The 16,473-nt window shown below is 46.4% G+C and overlaps 1 protein-coding gene across 1 annotated transcript in view; it reads right to left on the reverse strand.

Annotated features, from left to right (window-relative positions):
- Positions 1–16,473, reverse strand: part of LOC140407786 (ropporin-1-like) — a 170,205-nt gene that overhangs the window by 101,516 nt on the left and 52,216 nt on the right. The window contains exon 2 of the mRNA XM_072495049.1: positions 4,131–4,254. Coding sequence (XP_072351150.1) covers positions 4,131–4,243 — 113 coding nt within the window. The 5' untranslated portion in view covers positions 4,244–4,254. The remainder of the gene's footprint in view (positions 1–4,130; positions 4,255–16,473) is intronic.

Consider the following 16,473-nt stretch of genomic DNA (forward strand, 5'->3'; position numbering starts at 1 on the left):
CACCCAGGTTGATAGGGTTGTGAAGAAGGCCTATGGAGTGTTGGCCTTTATTGGTAGAGGGATTGAGTTCCGGAGTCGGGAGGTCATGTTGCAGCTGTACAGAACTCTGGTACGGCCGCATTTGGAGTATTGCGTACAGTTCTGGTCACCGCATTATAGGAAGGACGTGGAGGCTTTGGAGCGGGTGCAGAGGACATTTACCAGGATGTTGCCTGGTATGGAGGGAAAATCTTATGAGGAAAGGTAGATGGACTTGAGGTTGTTTTCGTTGGAGAGAAGAAGGTTAAGAGGAGACTTAATAGAGGCATACAAAATGATCAGGGGGTTGGATAGGGTGGACAGTGAGAGCCTTCTCCCGTGGATGGAAATGGCTGGCATGAGGGGACATAACTTTAAACTGAAGGGTAATAGATATAGGACAGAGGTCAGAGGTAGGTTCTTTACGCAAAGAGTAGTGAGGCCGTGGAATGCCCTACCTGCTACAGTAGTGAACTAGCCAACATTGAGGGCATTTAAAAGTTTATTGGATAAACATATGGATGATAATGGCATAGTGTAGGTTAGATGGCTTTTGTTTCGATGCAACATCGTGGGCCGAAGGGCCTGTACTGCGCTGTATTGTTCTATGTTCTATGTTCTAAGCCTGACTTCCAACCCTGAATTCTTTCCTCAACCAGAGATTATCATAGCTTCAAAATCACTGGTCCCACCCCACAAAAAATTATTTGACATGCATCATAAAAATGCCAGAAAGGTTCCCTTTATAGTGCCAGTAAAACATGACCGGATCTACTTTCAACTGGTAACAGCCTAACTTTAACAAAACTGACCTTACCGAAAAATACCAGACTCTAGATGCAACATTTAAACCACATACACATTTATTCAACTTCCAGAATACCCCTTCTGTGTTAGCTGCTTCTTTAGGAGGACGGAGAAAAATGTCTCTCTGGAGCTGATGCCCCTGCAAGAAGGCAGCTTTCATATCTATAGATTTGCATTCCCATGCCTTTGTGCCTAAAAGAAGATCTTTAAAATTAACCTTTCCTGCTTTAGGTGAATCTATCCTTAAATCCTGATCTTCTAAGCTTTTTTCAAATCCCCTTGCCACTAGCCTGGCCTTTGCCTTATAAGTTCCATCCGGAAGAACCTTTTCCGTGCAAATCCATCTATGAGGTAGAGCTCTTTGTCCCCTTTCTCTGCCCTCCATTTTTGAACTTCGTTTTCCCAATCCATTGTCATAACTCCCTCTCCTGAATGCTGTACATTCAACCAATGTTTATACTTTCCAGTGGCCTTCCCTGCTCTAATAACAGTTGCATCCTTCCATTGACTAGACCCTTCAGGCAAGTATGTCACCTTGGTACCAACTTTTGGTAGTTGTCCTTTCGGAAAAATGGCCTTATCCCAGATCTTAAGGTCCACAGCCACAATGTCGTTAAAATCCCTGGCCAAAGGTAAGGTTACTATCGGTTGTGCTGGTGTCCTTCTGTACTTCCTACAAACTTCACAGCAATCACTAACCTGTTCTATCAGTTTAGTATTGTCTTCATCCCTTACCCCTGCATCCTTTAATAAATCCCTGGCCAAAGGTAGGGTTACTATCGGTTGTGCTGGTGTCCTTCTGTACTTCCTACAAACTTCACAGCAATCACTAACCTGTTCTATCAGTTTAGTATTGCCTTCATCCCTTACCCCTGCATCCTTTAATAAAGTTTTCAGCCTCCGAGGAGACGGATGTGCAAATTGCCTATGCAGTTTTAATACAACAAGCTTTTTATCAGCGAAAGTCCCATTTTCAACTGCCATTAACACATCCTTAACCACTCTACTTGAAATATTATTTTCAGTAATGGAATACAATAGTGTCCCGATTGTGTAAATTGTAAGTCCACCGTCTTTCCAAAAACTGTTGCCTTATCCTGTTCCATATTCAGTTTCATGTGTGCTTTCTTCATCAACGGTCTGCTCAGAAGCAAAGGTATCTCACTTGATACAACATCCGTGCTAATGAAATGATTCACTCCGGCAATATTGCAAGGGATCACCACTCTTTTCAGCAACTTCAGAGTATTATCATCCCCAAACCTGAAACTTGTGGAACTTTCAAATTCCTTAACCATGTTACGACTTTCAGCATTCAAGGAGTCCAGGTAACATTTTAACCAGTCAATTCCACACACAGTAGATGTGCAACCACTGTCCAATACAGCACAATTGAAGGATTCTGCAACCAACATCCTCATTACCGGTGTAAAACTGCCTGTTAATAGGACAATGTCTTCTCTCTGAACACTATCTTTTTCCTCTTCTGACTCTTCCGTGTCATGTGTCGCTTCAAACACTCTATCATAACGTTTTGGACAGTTGAAGACATAATGGTATTGAGAGTCACATCGAAAACATCGATTTATCATGCCCCGTGCATTTCTGGGGTTCATCTTCCTACTGTAAGTTCGAACTGGGTTTCTGTCTTCATAATTTCCTTGTCTCGTCTCCTTCTATAGTCTTGGGCCCTGTTCGTAGCCGTACAATTTCGCCGTCCTGTTAGTAGTGTATCTTCCATATTCTGCTTTATAGCAAACTGACCTATTTGAGTCATCAGAGCCATCGGAATCGAATGTTTCCCCAGAAACTTCTTTAAAGCTTTTGTCATCTGATCGAATATGGTATCCTCATCCGTAAACTGAACTCCTGTCAAAACCAGGTGCCTATCCATGTTGCTCACTCTAGCACAGTCAAGTAATTTAAAGGCCAACACAGACTGGCAATTCCAGGTTGTGTTTCTGCAGCCTTTTATATAGTCTGCCAATTTCCATTATGAAATGAAATGAAAATCGCTTATTGTCACAACTAGGCTTCAAATGAAGTTACTGTGAAAAGCCCCTAGTCGCCACATTCCGGCGCCTGTTCAGGGAGGATGTTACGGGAATCGAACCGTGCTGCTGGCCTGCCATGGTCTGCTTTCAAAGCCAGCGATTTAGCCCTGTGCTAAACAGCCCCTATAGTCTTCCATGGAGAATTCCTCTATGTTCCTGAACTTATCAAATTCCGACCATGCTTCATTCGCACTTAACAAGTCATCTTTCTTGTAAATCTTATCCATATATTGTAATGGAGTCTCCAGACCTTCTTCTGAGTCTAACTCTTCCAATTCCAGCTCAGAAAGCACTGTGTTTCGGATTTTACTGTCATAAGGTAGAGAAAGAGCCAATACCATACCTTGTTTTCTCTTTCCCAACGCAGTTACCTTAGTCCACATAACTACTGCACTTCTCCATTGGTCGTACGATTCACTTTCAGAAAATAAGGGGGGATAGTCATATCCAGCCATCTTTATCCTGGGTTCAGCCATGTATCTTTTTTTTTCCTTCTCACTCACTCCTTGGTTTGATCAGGAAAAGTTGTATCTTTAAAACCTTCACATTTGCACAGCAACCATCCTCTGCTACCATTGTTATACGTTTTAGTTACCATTGTATTAAGAGTCAAAAGTTCTGTTCCTTTTCACCAAACACCATTTATTTCACTTCCACGGCCTCTGCACAAAACTCTAACAATATCACCTGACAGAGGCCACCTGAAGCCCCTTTACATATCAGTGTCAATTAATGGATACTTAACATAAATGAGACAACTAATTACAATGTCTCTTCACGCATTACTTAACAGCAACCACTTGAAATGTAATAGAGCAGACCATTTAATTACTTAAATAATGCTACTATTACCTAGATTTCTCTAGGCAAGTCCTGCAGTACTTCGGCTAAGTACGTTTCAAAATCTATGAATATCTGCTGCATACTGCACAATCTCGCAATCAGGAGGGTCAACTCTTGCCACAAGTTATATGGTGACCAGCTGAGGAGGAGGAAGATGTGGACAAGAAGGAAGAGTCAAACTCCTCATACAGCCGTTTGAGTCCAGTCTGTCAGTAAATGATTCATCTACCCAGATATCAGTAAACACAATCTCAATTCCCAATCAGCAACAACCCTATACCTAATTTTCCCTCTATTATCGACCATCACAGTGTATCTACTTGGTCATAATGCAAAATTAAAAGCCACCATAAAATAAAATAAGATAAAAATACATGCTAAAAAACTTAGCTTACAAATGTAACCTACTCTGTAGACCATTGAATAATATCTGCAGGCTGAGCCTTAATGCAGTCTTTTGTATACATCTTCAGAACATCAGGAAGTTGTGCTACAGAACCAAATTTCTGCGAAGAAGGCATCCTTGCCACTCCTATGAAAACATTGAATTAAAAATTAGCCACATGAATAAAGTATTTAGAACAACTAAAATACTCTTCATGTTTAAATAGCTGTATTGAAAAGTAAATAGTACATTCACAAACTGTAAGGTCACTCCTGTAGATACTGGCACAGTTGCCTCAGATAGATACATTGCATCAATGTTCTTTGTCACGATACCCTGGGCTAGTGCATGGTCAATTCAAGTTCAGGATGGAAATGAATTTTAAAAATGTATTGATACACTGCAATAACAAGATAAGAACACAATAAAGGGGCAGCACAGTGGCGCAGTGGTAGCACTGCTGCCTCACGGTGCTGAGGGCCCAGGTTCGATCCTGGCTCTGGGTCACTGTCCGTGTGGACGTTGCACATTCTCCCTGTGTTTGCGTGGGTTTCACCCCCACAACCCAAAGATGTGCAGTGTAGGCTAATTGGCCACACTAAATTGCCCCTTAATTGGAAAAAATGAATTGGGTACTCTAAATTTAAAAAAAAAAGAATGCAATAAACAACAGGGCCAATTCCTTGATCAGGAGGAGGAGGAAAGGGACGACAAAGAATGCATTTTCTGTGCCACTCTTTACACTATTTGGGCAGGTTGCATGACCTCACCAGATTCCTTGGGGTTGGGGCATTTAAAATCGTTAACATATACTTCTTGTGTATCTTGAGTCTTGCTGGAGACATTTTAGGAAGCAAATCCAATGGGATTACGGCACGCAGCTCCTACAGGACTCCAGTACCAAATGAAAGGTATGTAGATGCTTAAAGCTAAAAGATTGAATCAAGGGTTCTGAAATGTATGCATCCTTTATGTAGTAACTCTCACGAGACCCAAAGGGATACCTCAATTGATCTCTCAATGGGACTCGTGGAAAACGAGCTCCCTCATATGGGTGGAGGACTGTGCAGCTGGGACTCGTAAATTCGGCGAATAAATTCCAGCCCAGTCTAGGACCAGCGTGACTGGTAGTCCAGGTAAGGACCTTTGAACTGTAAACTGTGTTGCGGCCTTTACTTTTGTATTGGTTTACTAAATCCTGTTTAACTTACATTCTTGGGCTTCCTAAGCGTTTATACTGGTGACAAGGAAAACACTGGCTGTGATTCTGGATGTCCTGACCACTCCGGAATACCACAGCATGGGAGCAAGGTCAGCAGGTGTTTGAAAATGCTGCTTTTTGGAGGGATGGAGGCATTTGACGCAGGTCTAGACGACTGGGTCCAGTATTCTGAACAGGTGCGGTATTTTTTCCAAGCAAATGGCATTGTTGGAGACGACCGACAGAAGGCGATACTCCTGACCACCTGCTCAGCCCCGACATTCAGCATAATCAAGAGCCTCACCCACCTGGCGGTCCCGGACTCAAAGACAGTTAGTGAACTTGTTGAACTTGTTGCGAATCATTACGACCCTAAGCTGTCGGTGATTATGCCTGTTCAATATGCCTGGGTGGACCCCTGGGGAATTGGTTATGGAATTTCTGATGCACCTTCACAAGTTAGCCAAACATTGCTACTTCGGCCCATCCCTCCCTGAAATGTTAAGAGATCATTTGGTGTGTGGAATTAATAATATGGCGACTCTTGCGAAGTCACCTTTTGGACATGACAATCTACACAGGGGTTGCTGTCCCTATTATCAGACAACAAACTTTCCAAAGGCTCTGCATGGATATCCTGCACCTGGGCTTGGCAGACACCAGGTTCTGGCTGGCAACATACACAAGGGAACTATTGACCATCATCGGTACCATGGTGACCCCGGTTAACCATGGACAACAGTTGATTCGGCTACCGCTAGTAGTGGTGCAGGGACCTGGGCCCAACCTCGTATGCCATGATTGGTTACACAGACTCCGTCTGGACTGGCAACAGATTTTTTAAAGTAAAATGTCCAGGCTGTCAAGCATGCCCAGATACCTGAGAACGCAATGGAGCGGAGGTTGTTTTTAATTCGTCAATTATTACGGTTCATCCTGAACCTGGCTACCTGGTTGATGCCACTGCATGGGGAGAACCAGAAATGGGCATGGAATGCGCTGCTGGTGGAAGCATTCGCCAGAGTGAAGCGGCAATTGTTATCACCCAAACTGTTGATGCACTACGATCTATCAAAGCCATTCGCCATCACATATGATGCCTCTCCATTCGGTATCGGGGCAGTGTTCTCCCAGTGCTGGGATGGAATGGCCAATAGCTTACATGGTCAGAACCCTAGCCAACACAGAGGGCTGTTATGCAAAATTAAGAAGGACTGGCCATGATATTCACAGAAAATAAATTCCACCATTACTTCTATGGAAGTTATTTCACAGAGAACATGGACCATAAGCCCTTACGTGACATTTTTACGGAAGACATGATGAAAGCACCAATAGCTTCGACTAGAATCCAATGAAGGGCACTGCTCTTGTTGGCACGGTACAGTGGTTAGCACTGTTGCCTCACAGCGCCTTGGGTCACTGTCCATGTGGAGTTTGCACTTTCTTCCCTTGTCTGCGTGGGTTTCCTCTGGGTGTTCTTGTTTCCAGCAACATTTCAAAGATGGTGTAGGTTAAGTTGATTGGCCATGTTAAATTGCCCCTTAGTGCCCAAAGCTATGCAGGTTAGGTGGGGTTACAGGGATAGGTGGGGTAGTGAGCCTGGGTAGGGTATTCTTTCGGAGGGTTGGTGCCGATTCAATGGGCAGAATGGCCTCCTTTTGACTGTGCAAATTCTATGATATGAGTACACCTTTGAACATTGTGCAGGAGCACAGATCGCACATGCGGATGCCCTTAGCCGAATCCCACTGCCTGTAAGCACCCCGTCCCAGCCAGTAGCAGACAAAGTCACATTGACTTTTATGGACATCCCACCCATGACGGCCACACAAATCTGCACGTGGACCCAAAGGGGCCCTGCGTTGACAAAATTGTGCCACGTAGTTTTGTATGGCGGGCTACAAGGGAAACTCCCAGAGGAATTGTGGACCTATCTGGCAAAACAGCAAGACCTCACTGTGGAGGACAGCATTCTCCTGTGGGGAGCTGGCGTCGCCATCCTGCAGCCAAGCCAGCACATGATCTTGCAAGATTTGCAGAGCAGACACCGGGGGCGCGATTCTCCACTCCCACGCCGGTTGGGAGAATCGCCGGGGCCGCCAAAATTTCCCGGGACGCCCTCCCGTGATTCTCTCAAGCGGCGGGAATGACCCGGTCGAGTTTCACGGGCCGCAGGCCGGAGAATCGCCGGAGACACCGAAAATGGCGATTCTCCGGCACCCCCGCTATTCTGAGGTATGGATGGGCCGAGCGGCCAGGCCAAAACGGCGGGTTCCCCCCGGCACCGTCCACACCTGGTCGCTGCAGTCGTGAGTGGTGCGTGTACGCTGGGGGGGCGGCCTGCGGGGGGGCGAGGGGGGATCCTGCACCGGGGGGTACCTCAGATGTGGGGTGGCCTGCGATCGGTGCCCACTCCTTCCTTCCGCGGCCCCGCAAGATCCGTCAGACACATAATCTTGCAAGATTTGCAGAGCAGACACCGGGGGCGCGATTCTCCACTCCCACGCCGGTTGGGAGAATCGCCGGGGCCGCCAAAATTTCCCGGGACGCCCTCCCGCGATTCTCTCAAGCGGACTTGGAGAGGACGGCAACCACGCATGTGCGGGTTGGCACCGGCCAACCCGCGCATGCGCGAATGACGCCCGTTATGCAGTGCCAGCCGCGTCATCTATGCGGCGCCGCTTTTACGCGGGCGACAAGGCCTGGCGCGTGTAGATGACGCGGCCCCGATCCTGGCCCATTGTCAGTGCCTGAATCGGTCGGGACCGGGGCCGTTTCGCGCCGTCGTGAACCTCGACGGCGTTCACGACGGTGCGGCCACTTCGGCGCGGGAGTGGAGAATCCCGCCGATGGTGTTTCCAAAATGAAGATGCTCACAAACAGTTATGTGTGTTGGCCAGGGCTCGATGGCGACATCAAGTAAATGGTGCAGCAATTTGAGTTTTGTCAGGAACACCAGAAACTCTCTCCTACAGCCTCACTCCCCCCTTGGGACTGGCCATTAAGTCCCAGGGTACGTTTGCATGTCAACTTAACAGAGCCCTTCATGGGGGTCAATGCTTCTGCTCCTTATAGATGCCCACTCAAAGTGATTGGATGTGCACCAAATGTTTTCTATCAGACCTCACGAATCACCATTGTGACCATAGAATTATAGAATTTACAGTGCAGAAGGAGGCCATTCGGCCCATCAAGTCTGCACCAGCTCTTGGAAAGAGCACCCTACCCAAGGTCCACACCTTCACCCTATCCCCATAACCCAGTAACCCCACCCAACACTAAAGGCAATTTTGGACACTATGGGCAATTTAGCATGGCCAATCCACCTAATCCACACATCTTTGGACTGTGGGAGGAAACCGGAGCACCCGGAGGAAACCCACGCACACTCGGGGAGAACGTGCAGACTCCGCACAGACAGTGATCCAAGCCGGGAATCGAACCTGGGACCCTGGGGCTGTGAAGCAATTGTGATATCCACAATGCTACCGTGCTGCCAATCCTTCAGCACCCATGAGATCCCAGAGGTGTTTGTAACGGACAATGGTACCCACTTTACCAGTGAGGAACTCCAGGTGTTTATGTCCACCAATCGGGTGAAAAGGTGTGAACCCCCCCCCATACTCCAGCGGTCTGGCTGAGTGGGCAGTCCAGACATTTGAACAGAGCATGAAGAAGCAAGACTGCAGGGTCCATCTAAACAAAGCTGGTATGGTTTTTGTTCAATTACCGAATGACGCCGGGGAAGAGCACAGGCAGAAATACTGATGGGCCGATGCCTCCAGACCCGCCTGTGTTTAGCATTCCCAAGCCTTGGCTGCAAGGTGGAAAGGAAACATGACCTCTAAAAAAGGTATCATGATCACCCAACAAGTGACAGATTTTAAACCAGGGGAATTTGGGGCATGGCGCCCAGTGGGTCCCAGGGACTATAATGGAGAGAATGAGACCAATTTCACACATGGTCAGGACTAGGGAGTGGATCGTGCAAAAGCAAATGGACCACCTCAAGGGCAGGGAGCCTTTCCCAGAGAAAGCCACGCCTGATTAATCGGTACCTCGACCATCCTGTCTGCCGTCCTTTGGCCAAGAAACCCTTCCGACCAGGGACCGATGTCCAGGCCAGTAGGATGCGGACAGCCCAGCATCAGATACGGACACAGAATCGTCTCGGAGGACATGGCAATCAGAGACAGGCCCCCGACAGGGGTCCTTCACCATCCTGTGTGAAAAAGACGCTCCCCTACAGGATACATGCCCTCTGACCTGGTCCGACAGCTGCTAGAAGCACAGCTACAGGCAAAGCAGTGAAGGAGACACCCCTCTACAATCTGTTGCAGGGGAACCTTCAAACGTTAGGGGGGAGGGATGTTTTAACCTTCACGAGACTCACTGATGCAACCATCAATTCACTGAGAGACACGTGGAGAAGTAAACCGTGGTTTTAATCAGCTTACAACTGAACCTGCCTGTGACTGGTACAACAATGAATGCGGCCCTGCAGGTCAGCTGGCTTTATACTTCCTGTAAGGGGTGGAGCCATGGGCAAGCCCGTACATGCCCCGACATATCCCCCTGTGGGTGAAGCCGTACAATGGCTCATAGGTGGAGCCCACAGGGTTAAACACGTAACGTAACACGATACAGCAGTAACATATCACAGTGCACTGGTGAATTAACAGTAGTTCCATTCACCACACTCACAGGGACACTTCAATTGATCTCGTGGAATAAGATAATGGGTGGAGGCCCGCTGAGCTGGGACTCGTAAATCCACCTCATAAATGCTGACCTGGACTTTAAGCCACGTTGCGGCCTCAGCATTGTGTTGCTTTATTAAATACTATTTCACTTATCCTTTTGGGCCTCCTACTTTTATACTTAAGAAAATTGCTTTTATAATGCTTTTATACTTAAGAAAATTATTTTCAGTATTTCCACAAAATCAATATGGTGGAAGGAAAAATGGCAGGCTAAGAAAAGTGAAAATAGAGACTCTAACAAAGAGACAGTTCAAATACAAACTCCTTGTTTAATGGCTAGAAAATTCAATTTTCTTGTGAGTAGCTAGTTGTAATCGGCTTGGCCAGATTGGTATTTCAGGGCACCCACTTAAAGTGGCGCGATTATCTCCTGCACTAGAGACAGCTGCACAAAGAAATTCACAAACCTGTTTGTGGAAATTTGCTGTGCACATAATAGCTGCCATGTCTTCCCGTACTGCAAAAGTATTTTCACTTCAAAACTACTTCTCTGGATGTAAAATGCTTCCGAAAATAATGTGGTCATGATATGATGTGGTATATAAATGTAATATTTTGTTTTCTTTCTCTTACACGGAATACTATGTCATTTTGTAACAGTTCAGTCGTGAAATCGAAACGGTTTGAAAACAAACTTAAGATTTCAGCAAAGGTTGCTGCCAATGTTTTTCCCCAAATTGGAATCAATATATTATAAACAGCCACGGAATAGGTGCATGTTGCATGTGTCTTGTCTTTACATATCTGCTTTCAGATGAAATCAAATTGCATGTGTGTCTTTGAGGATGTGACAGAGTGGGCATCAGGCAGATGAGCTGAGGGATATAGAATAGGGCGCCATGCTAGGGGCACCTTTCCTGGCACTTGTGCATATGCCCTGATCCTACCGCAGTTTTACATGGTCATCTCACCCTTGGGAAAATTGAAGCCCTGAAGTGGCTTCTTCCCACCACAGCACAATTTTTCCAACAGCAGGCTGAATGAGGATTGAATGAGGAAGTGTGAGGAGAAGAGTATGAAGGGATGGAAGCGAAGGATTGGGAAAACATTAGCACTGTGGGGAATGTATGTATGGACAGCTGCTGAGCACCACATTTACTTCACAGCCTCCACTCCAAATGAAGCCTGCAGTCACTAATGGCTTCTGTCTTCACTATTTCATCCACTGACACCACCATGCAACCTTCAAAAAGTTTTGAGAAGCATACAAAATATATAGTCATCCTGATTTTCAGACAGGCAGGATTCAGGCAGGCATGAAGACCAGTAAATTGCATGACATCTCTACTATGAATGTTTGACAGGCTGTCCACCAAATCATGTTGGGAAATAGGCATCCTGCCCAATTTCTTGCTGCAGTTTCTGGCTCACTAAAACAGGAATGCAGCTCTTAAAGTGTGATTACATACTTTGCACCACCATGAAGTGAATTATTTAGGCTGGAATGAATTGACGGGTGCTTCCAGTTTCTGACATGCCTTTTTGGACACTTAGGTGTGACAGGCCATAGAAAACTAGGTAGTTCACTTACTGAAAACCTGCAGGAGCATCCTTCCAGTGTCAATCCTGCAGGCTATAACCAGAATGGCTAAAAGAATCAGTGTTGGCAGCTTCATCCCTGGAAACTGGCTTCAGGGAAATGGTCTCACAAGTACAGTAAGGGAGAGTACAGGTTTTCATCTTTCCATCCTTCTCAAAGCACATTGTCATATTATTTTACTTCCTCTCCATCATCTTCAACAAATTCTCCTCACCACCTTCAGTGCACTATATCTCAAGGACACACTGTAAACTTTATTTCTCATTAACAACAAGCTCTTCCATTGCCCTATTCGTACTGCACACCTACAGCAGATACACAATATGACAAATCCTATACATTTCCACTTACCTTTTCAACAATCATTCACTAACTCTCACCCTCTCCTCTCTGCAAGATAAAGCAGCACATGATACCAGCAAAGATTAAAATTGGGGAAAAGAACCCAAGTTGCAAAGAAATTGGGATGTTTTCAAGAAATTGATGATTACCATCACATTCTGGCTCTCAAATTACAAGTAAAGATTTAAGGTGGTAATATCCCCCAAAACATTTAACTAACATATCCAGAATAATAGCACATACCAAACCTGTGGCTTCCACCACCTAGACTAGTGTTTTTCAAACTTTTTCTCCCAGGACCCACTTTTACCGACCGGCCGAACTTCACACTTCACGACCCATGCCAGCCGACCATTGCGACCCACGCCGGCCGACCTTCGCGACCCATGCCAGCTGACCTTCACAACGCACCATTTTTGCTTACCTTTAATGTGATAGCTGAGCCTGCTTGGTCCTTACTATCTTAGTCTAATCAGCTTCACAGGAGGAGAGAGCAATGCACATATCAGGTGCAGAGTTCAGCTGCTTCCTTTGTGCTGTTTTCATCTTTGTGAGGACAGAAATTCCAATTTCACACATGTAGGTCATTGTGAAGGGCAACAGCAACAAAATGCTTGTTCTACTCAGTAAGAAGTCTTACAACACCAGGTTAAAGTCCAACAGGTTTGTTTCGATATCACTAGCTTTCGGAGCGCTGCTCCTTCCTCAGGTGAATGAAGAGGTATGTTCCAGAAACATATATAAAAATTCAAAGATGCCAGACAATGCTTGGAATGAAAGCATTAGCAGGTGATTAAATCTTTACAGATCCAGAGATGGGATAACCCCAGGTTAAAGAGGTGTGAATTGTGTCAAGCCAGGACAGTTGGTAGGATTTTGCAGGGCAGATGGTGGGGGATGAATGTAATGCGACATGAATCCCAGGTGCCGGTTGAGGCCGCACTCATGTGTGCGGAACTTGGCTATAAGTTTCTGCTCGGCGATTCTGCGTTGTCGCGCGTCCTGAAGGCCGCCTTGGAGAACGCTTACCCGGAGATCAGAGGCTGAATGCCCTTGACTGCTGAAGTGTTCCCCAACTGGAAGGGAACATTCCTGCCTGGTGATTGTCGCGCGATGTCCATTCATTTGTTGTCGCAGCGTCTGCATGGTCTCGCCAATGTACCACGCTTCGGGACATCCTTTCCTGCAGCGTATGAGGTAGACAACGTTGGCCGAGTCGCACGAGTATGTACCGCGCACCTGGTGGGTGGTGTTCTCACGCGTAATGGTGGTATCCATGTCGATGATCTGGCACGTCTTGCAGAGATTGCCATGGCAGGGTTGTGTGGTGTCGTGGTCACTGTTCTGAAGGCTGGGTAGTTTGCTGCAAACAATGGTTTGTTTGAGGTTGCGCGGTTGTTTGAAGGCAAGTAGTGGGGGTGTGGGAATGACCTTGGCAAGATGTTCATCCTCATCGATGACGTGTTGAAGGCTGTGAAGAAGATGTCGTAGTTTCTCCGCTCCGGGAAAGTACTGGACGACGAAGGGTATTCTGTCGGTTGTGTCCCATGTTTTTCTTCTGAGGAGGTCGGTGCGGTTTTTTGCTCTGGTGCGTTGGATCTGTCGATCGATGAGTCAAGCGCCATATCCCGTTCGTACGAGGGCATCTTTCAACGTCTGTAGATGTCTGTTACGCTCCTCCTCGTCTGAGCAGATCCTGTGTATACGGAGAGCTTGTCCATAGGGGATGGCTTCTTTAATGTGTTTAGGGTGAAAGCTGGAGAAGTGGAGCATCATGAGGTTATCCATGGGCTTGCGGTAAATGGGCTTGTTTTACTCAGCCCTGAATATGTCTCGGAGACATTACTTCAGAATGCTGAGCGCCTCATGGACTTGTGGTGTTTTTTTAATGTGCTGTCACAGGTGAGGCGCAGAAGTTCAGTCTCTTCATTTGGAATCAACTGGAAGTTAATAATTGACTCAGGGCTCTTAACTCAAAAGGATTTTTCACCCACCTCTTCTCTTTCAAGAATCTGAAACTTCTCCTCTGGAAAATACTGACAAAAACTGTTGATCAGTTACGCAGATGACTTGCTCCTACACATCTCAGACTCGTTTGGGGGGGGGAATGGGGGAAATTATGTGGATCTTAGGGGAATTTGGCAAGCTTTCAGGGTATAAATTGAACATAGGGAAAAGCGAGATGTTTGCAATCCAGACAAGAGGGCAGGAGAAGAGACTGGGAGAGCTGCCATTTAGAATGGTAGGGAAGAGCTTTCGATATCTGGGAATCCAGGTGATTTCGGAATGGGAGACACTCCACAAGTCAAACCTGTCCCAGCTCGTCGAACAAATGAAAGAGGACTTTAAGAGATAGGACATGCTCCCGCAATCACTGGCGAGGAGGGTACAGACCGTGAAAATGACGATCCTCCCCAGATTCCTGTTTGTCTTTCAGTGCCCCCCCATCTTCATCCCGAGGGCCTTTTTTAAGCGAGTGAATAAGGTGATTTCAGGCTTTGTGTGGGTGGGCAAAACCCCGCGAGTTAAGAAAGTATTGTTGGAGCGTAGTCGGGTGTTGGCGCTGCCGAACGTTTGTAACTACTACTGGGCGGCCAGTATAGCCATGATTAGGAAGTGGGTGGTGGTGAGGGGGGGTCGGTGTGGGAACGGATAGAGCCGGCATTGTGTAAGAACACAAGTTTGGGAGCACTGATAACGGCCGTTCTCGCTGGCCCAATACTCCACAAGTCCGGTCGTAGTGGCGTCTCTGAGAATCTGGGAGCAGTGGAGGAAATATAAGAGTGGAGGGAGCATTGGTTTGGACCCCGATCTACAATAACCATCGGTTTGTACCGGGTAGACTGGATGGTGGGTTCCGGAGATGGCAGAGAGCAGGAATTGTGAGGATGGGAGATCTATTTTTAGACGGGAGCTTCCCCAGCTTGAAAGATTTGGAGGATAATTTTGAATTGCCAGCAGGGAATGGGTTTAGATATATGCAGGTACGAGATTTTTTTGAGAAGACAGGTTCCGACCTTTCTGCTCCTACCACTACGGGGGATACAGGACAGGGTAGTTTCCAGAACATGGGTGGGAGAGGGGAAGGTATCAGGCGTCTACTAAGAACTTATGGAGTCGGAGGAAACCCCGATAAAGGACCGAAAGGGCAATTGGGAAGACGAGCTAGAGGGAGAGCTAGAGGTGGGTCTGTGGGCGAGGGCTTAAGCAGGGTTAACACATACTCATCATGTGCCAGGCTTAGCCTGATACAGTTCAAGGTAGTCCACTGGGCCCATATGATGGTTTTTCGGGGTAGAGGACAGGTGTGCGAGAAGTCCAGCAAATCTTGTCAACATGTTTTGGGCATGCCCGAAGCTTAGAGGGTTTTGGCAGAGGTTCGCTAAGGCTGTGTCCACGGTACTTAAAACACGGGTGGTGCCAAGTCCAGAGGTGGCAATTTTTGGCGTGTCGGAAGAGCCGGGAGTTCAGGGGGCGAAAGAGGCTGACGTTTTGGCCTTTGCCTCCCTCGTAGCCCGGAAACCCCCTAAATTAGACGCCTGGGTTAGTGACATGGTTTGGTTTCTCAGTCTCGAGATAATAAAGTTCGCCCTAACAGGGTCAATGCTAGGGTTCACCCGGAGTTGGCAGCCGTTCGTCGATGTTCTCGAAGATAATTAAAATGTCAACAGAAGCAGAAATTCAAAGGGGAGGGGGGAGAGCTAGAGTATTGTTTTATTGGTGGGGGTGTGAAAAATGGGATGGGGATGGAAATGTTTATCGTACCATGTTTATGTTGCTGTTATTGTTATTATTATTATAAAAACTACAAATACCCCAAATAAAATATATTTTTTTAATAACTGTTGATCAGTGCAGCCAGATGCGACTGAATAGGTCTATTGACAGTTCCCTTACTAACACTGCTTTCTTTGACATATCGTAACAGTGTGGGGAACATGAAGTAGTTTTGGCTTTGTACTGGCACTTAAAAAATTTTCAATGACTTTAGGAACGCATCTATTTCTTCACAGTGCTGAATGCAATCATAATCCATCCCTTGCAATTTGAGGTTCAGTTAATTTAGAATTGAAAAGATGTCAGCAAGGTAAGACATAATTAGCATCCAACTCTCATTTGTCAGTCCTAACCTGCATATCTCAAACATGGGCTTTGCATCCTGATTTGCATTGGCACATTTAACAAAACCATACCTCAGGAAATCATCTTTATAGTGCGTTGTTCTTGATTTCAGTTTCTTCTTAGTAGGTTGTTCACCAAACGCCCTGGAGCTCTGTATACAGCTCACACGAGCACTGCCATATCCTGCCATAGACTCTCCTGCGCAGCCCTCTCCATCAGATTAAGTTGTAAGTTCTTGGCCTGTTTGTGTCTCTGGCTTTCTCTTACTGATAACTAAATGATCCATCTTCAGTTATTCACAGTCCTGTTGCCTTGCTTGCTGGCAGCTAGAAAATGGAGGAACCTCTTCTCTGTGATTTGCGGCAAATGCACGGATGTCCAGTGTTGAATGTACG

The sequence above is a fragment of the Scyliorhinus torazame genome, chromosome 2 (assembly GCF_047496885.1).
Source record: "Scyliorhinus torazame isolate Kashiwa2021f chromosome 2, sScyTor2.1, whole genome shotgun sequence".
NCBI classification, from domain to species: Eukaryota; Metazoa; Chordata; class Chondrichthyes; order Carcharhiniformes; family Scyliorhinidae; genus Scyliorhinus; species Scyliorhinus torazame.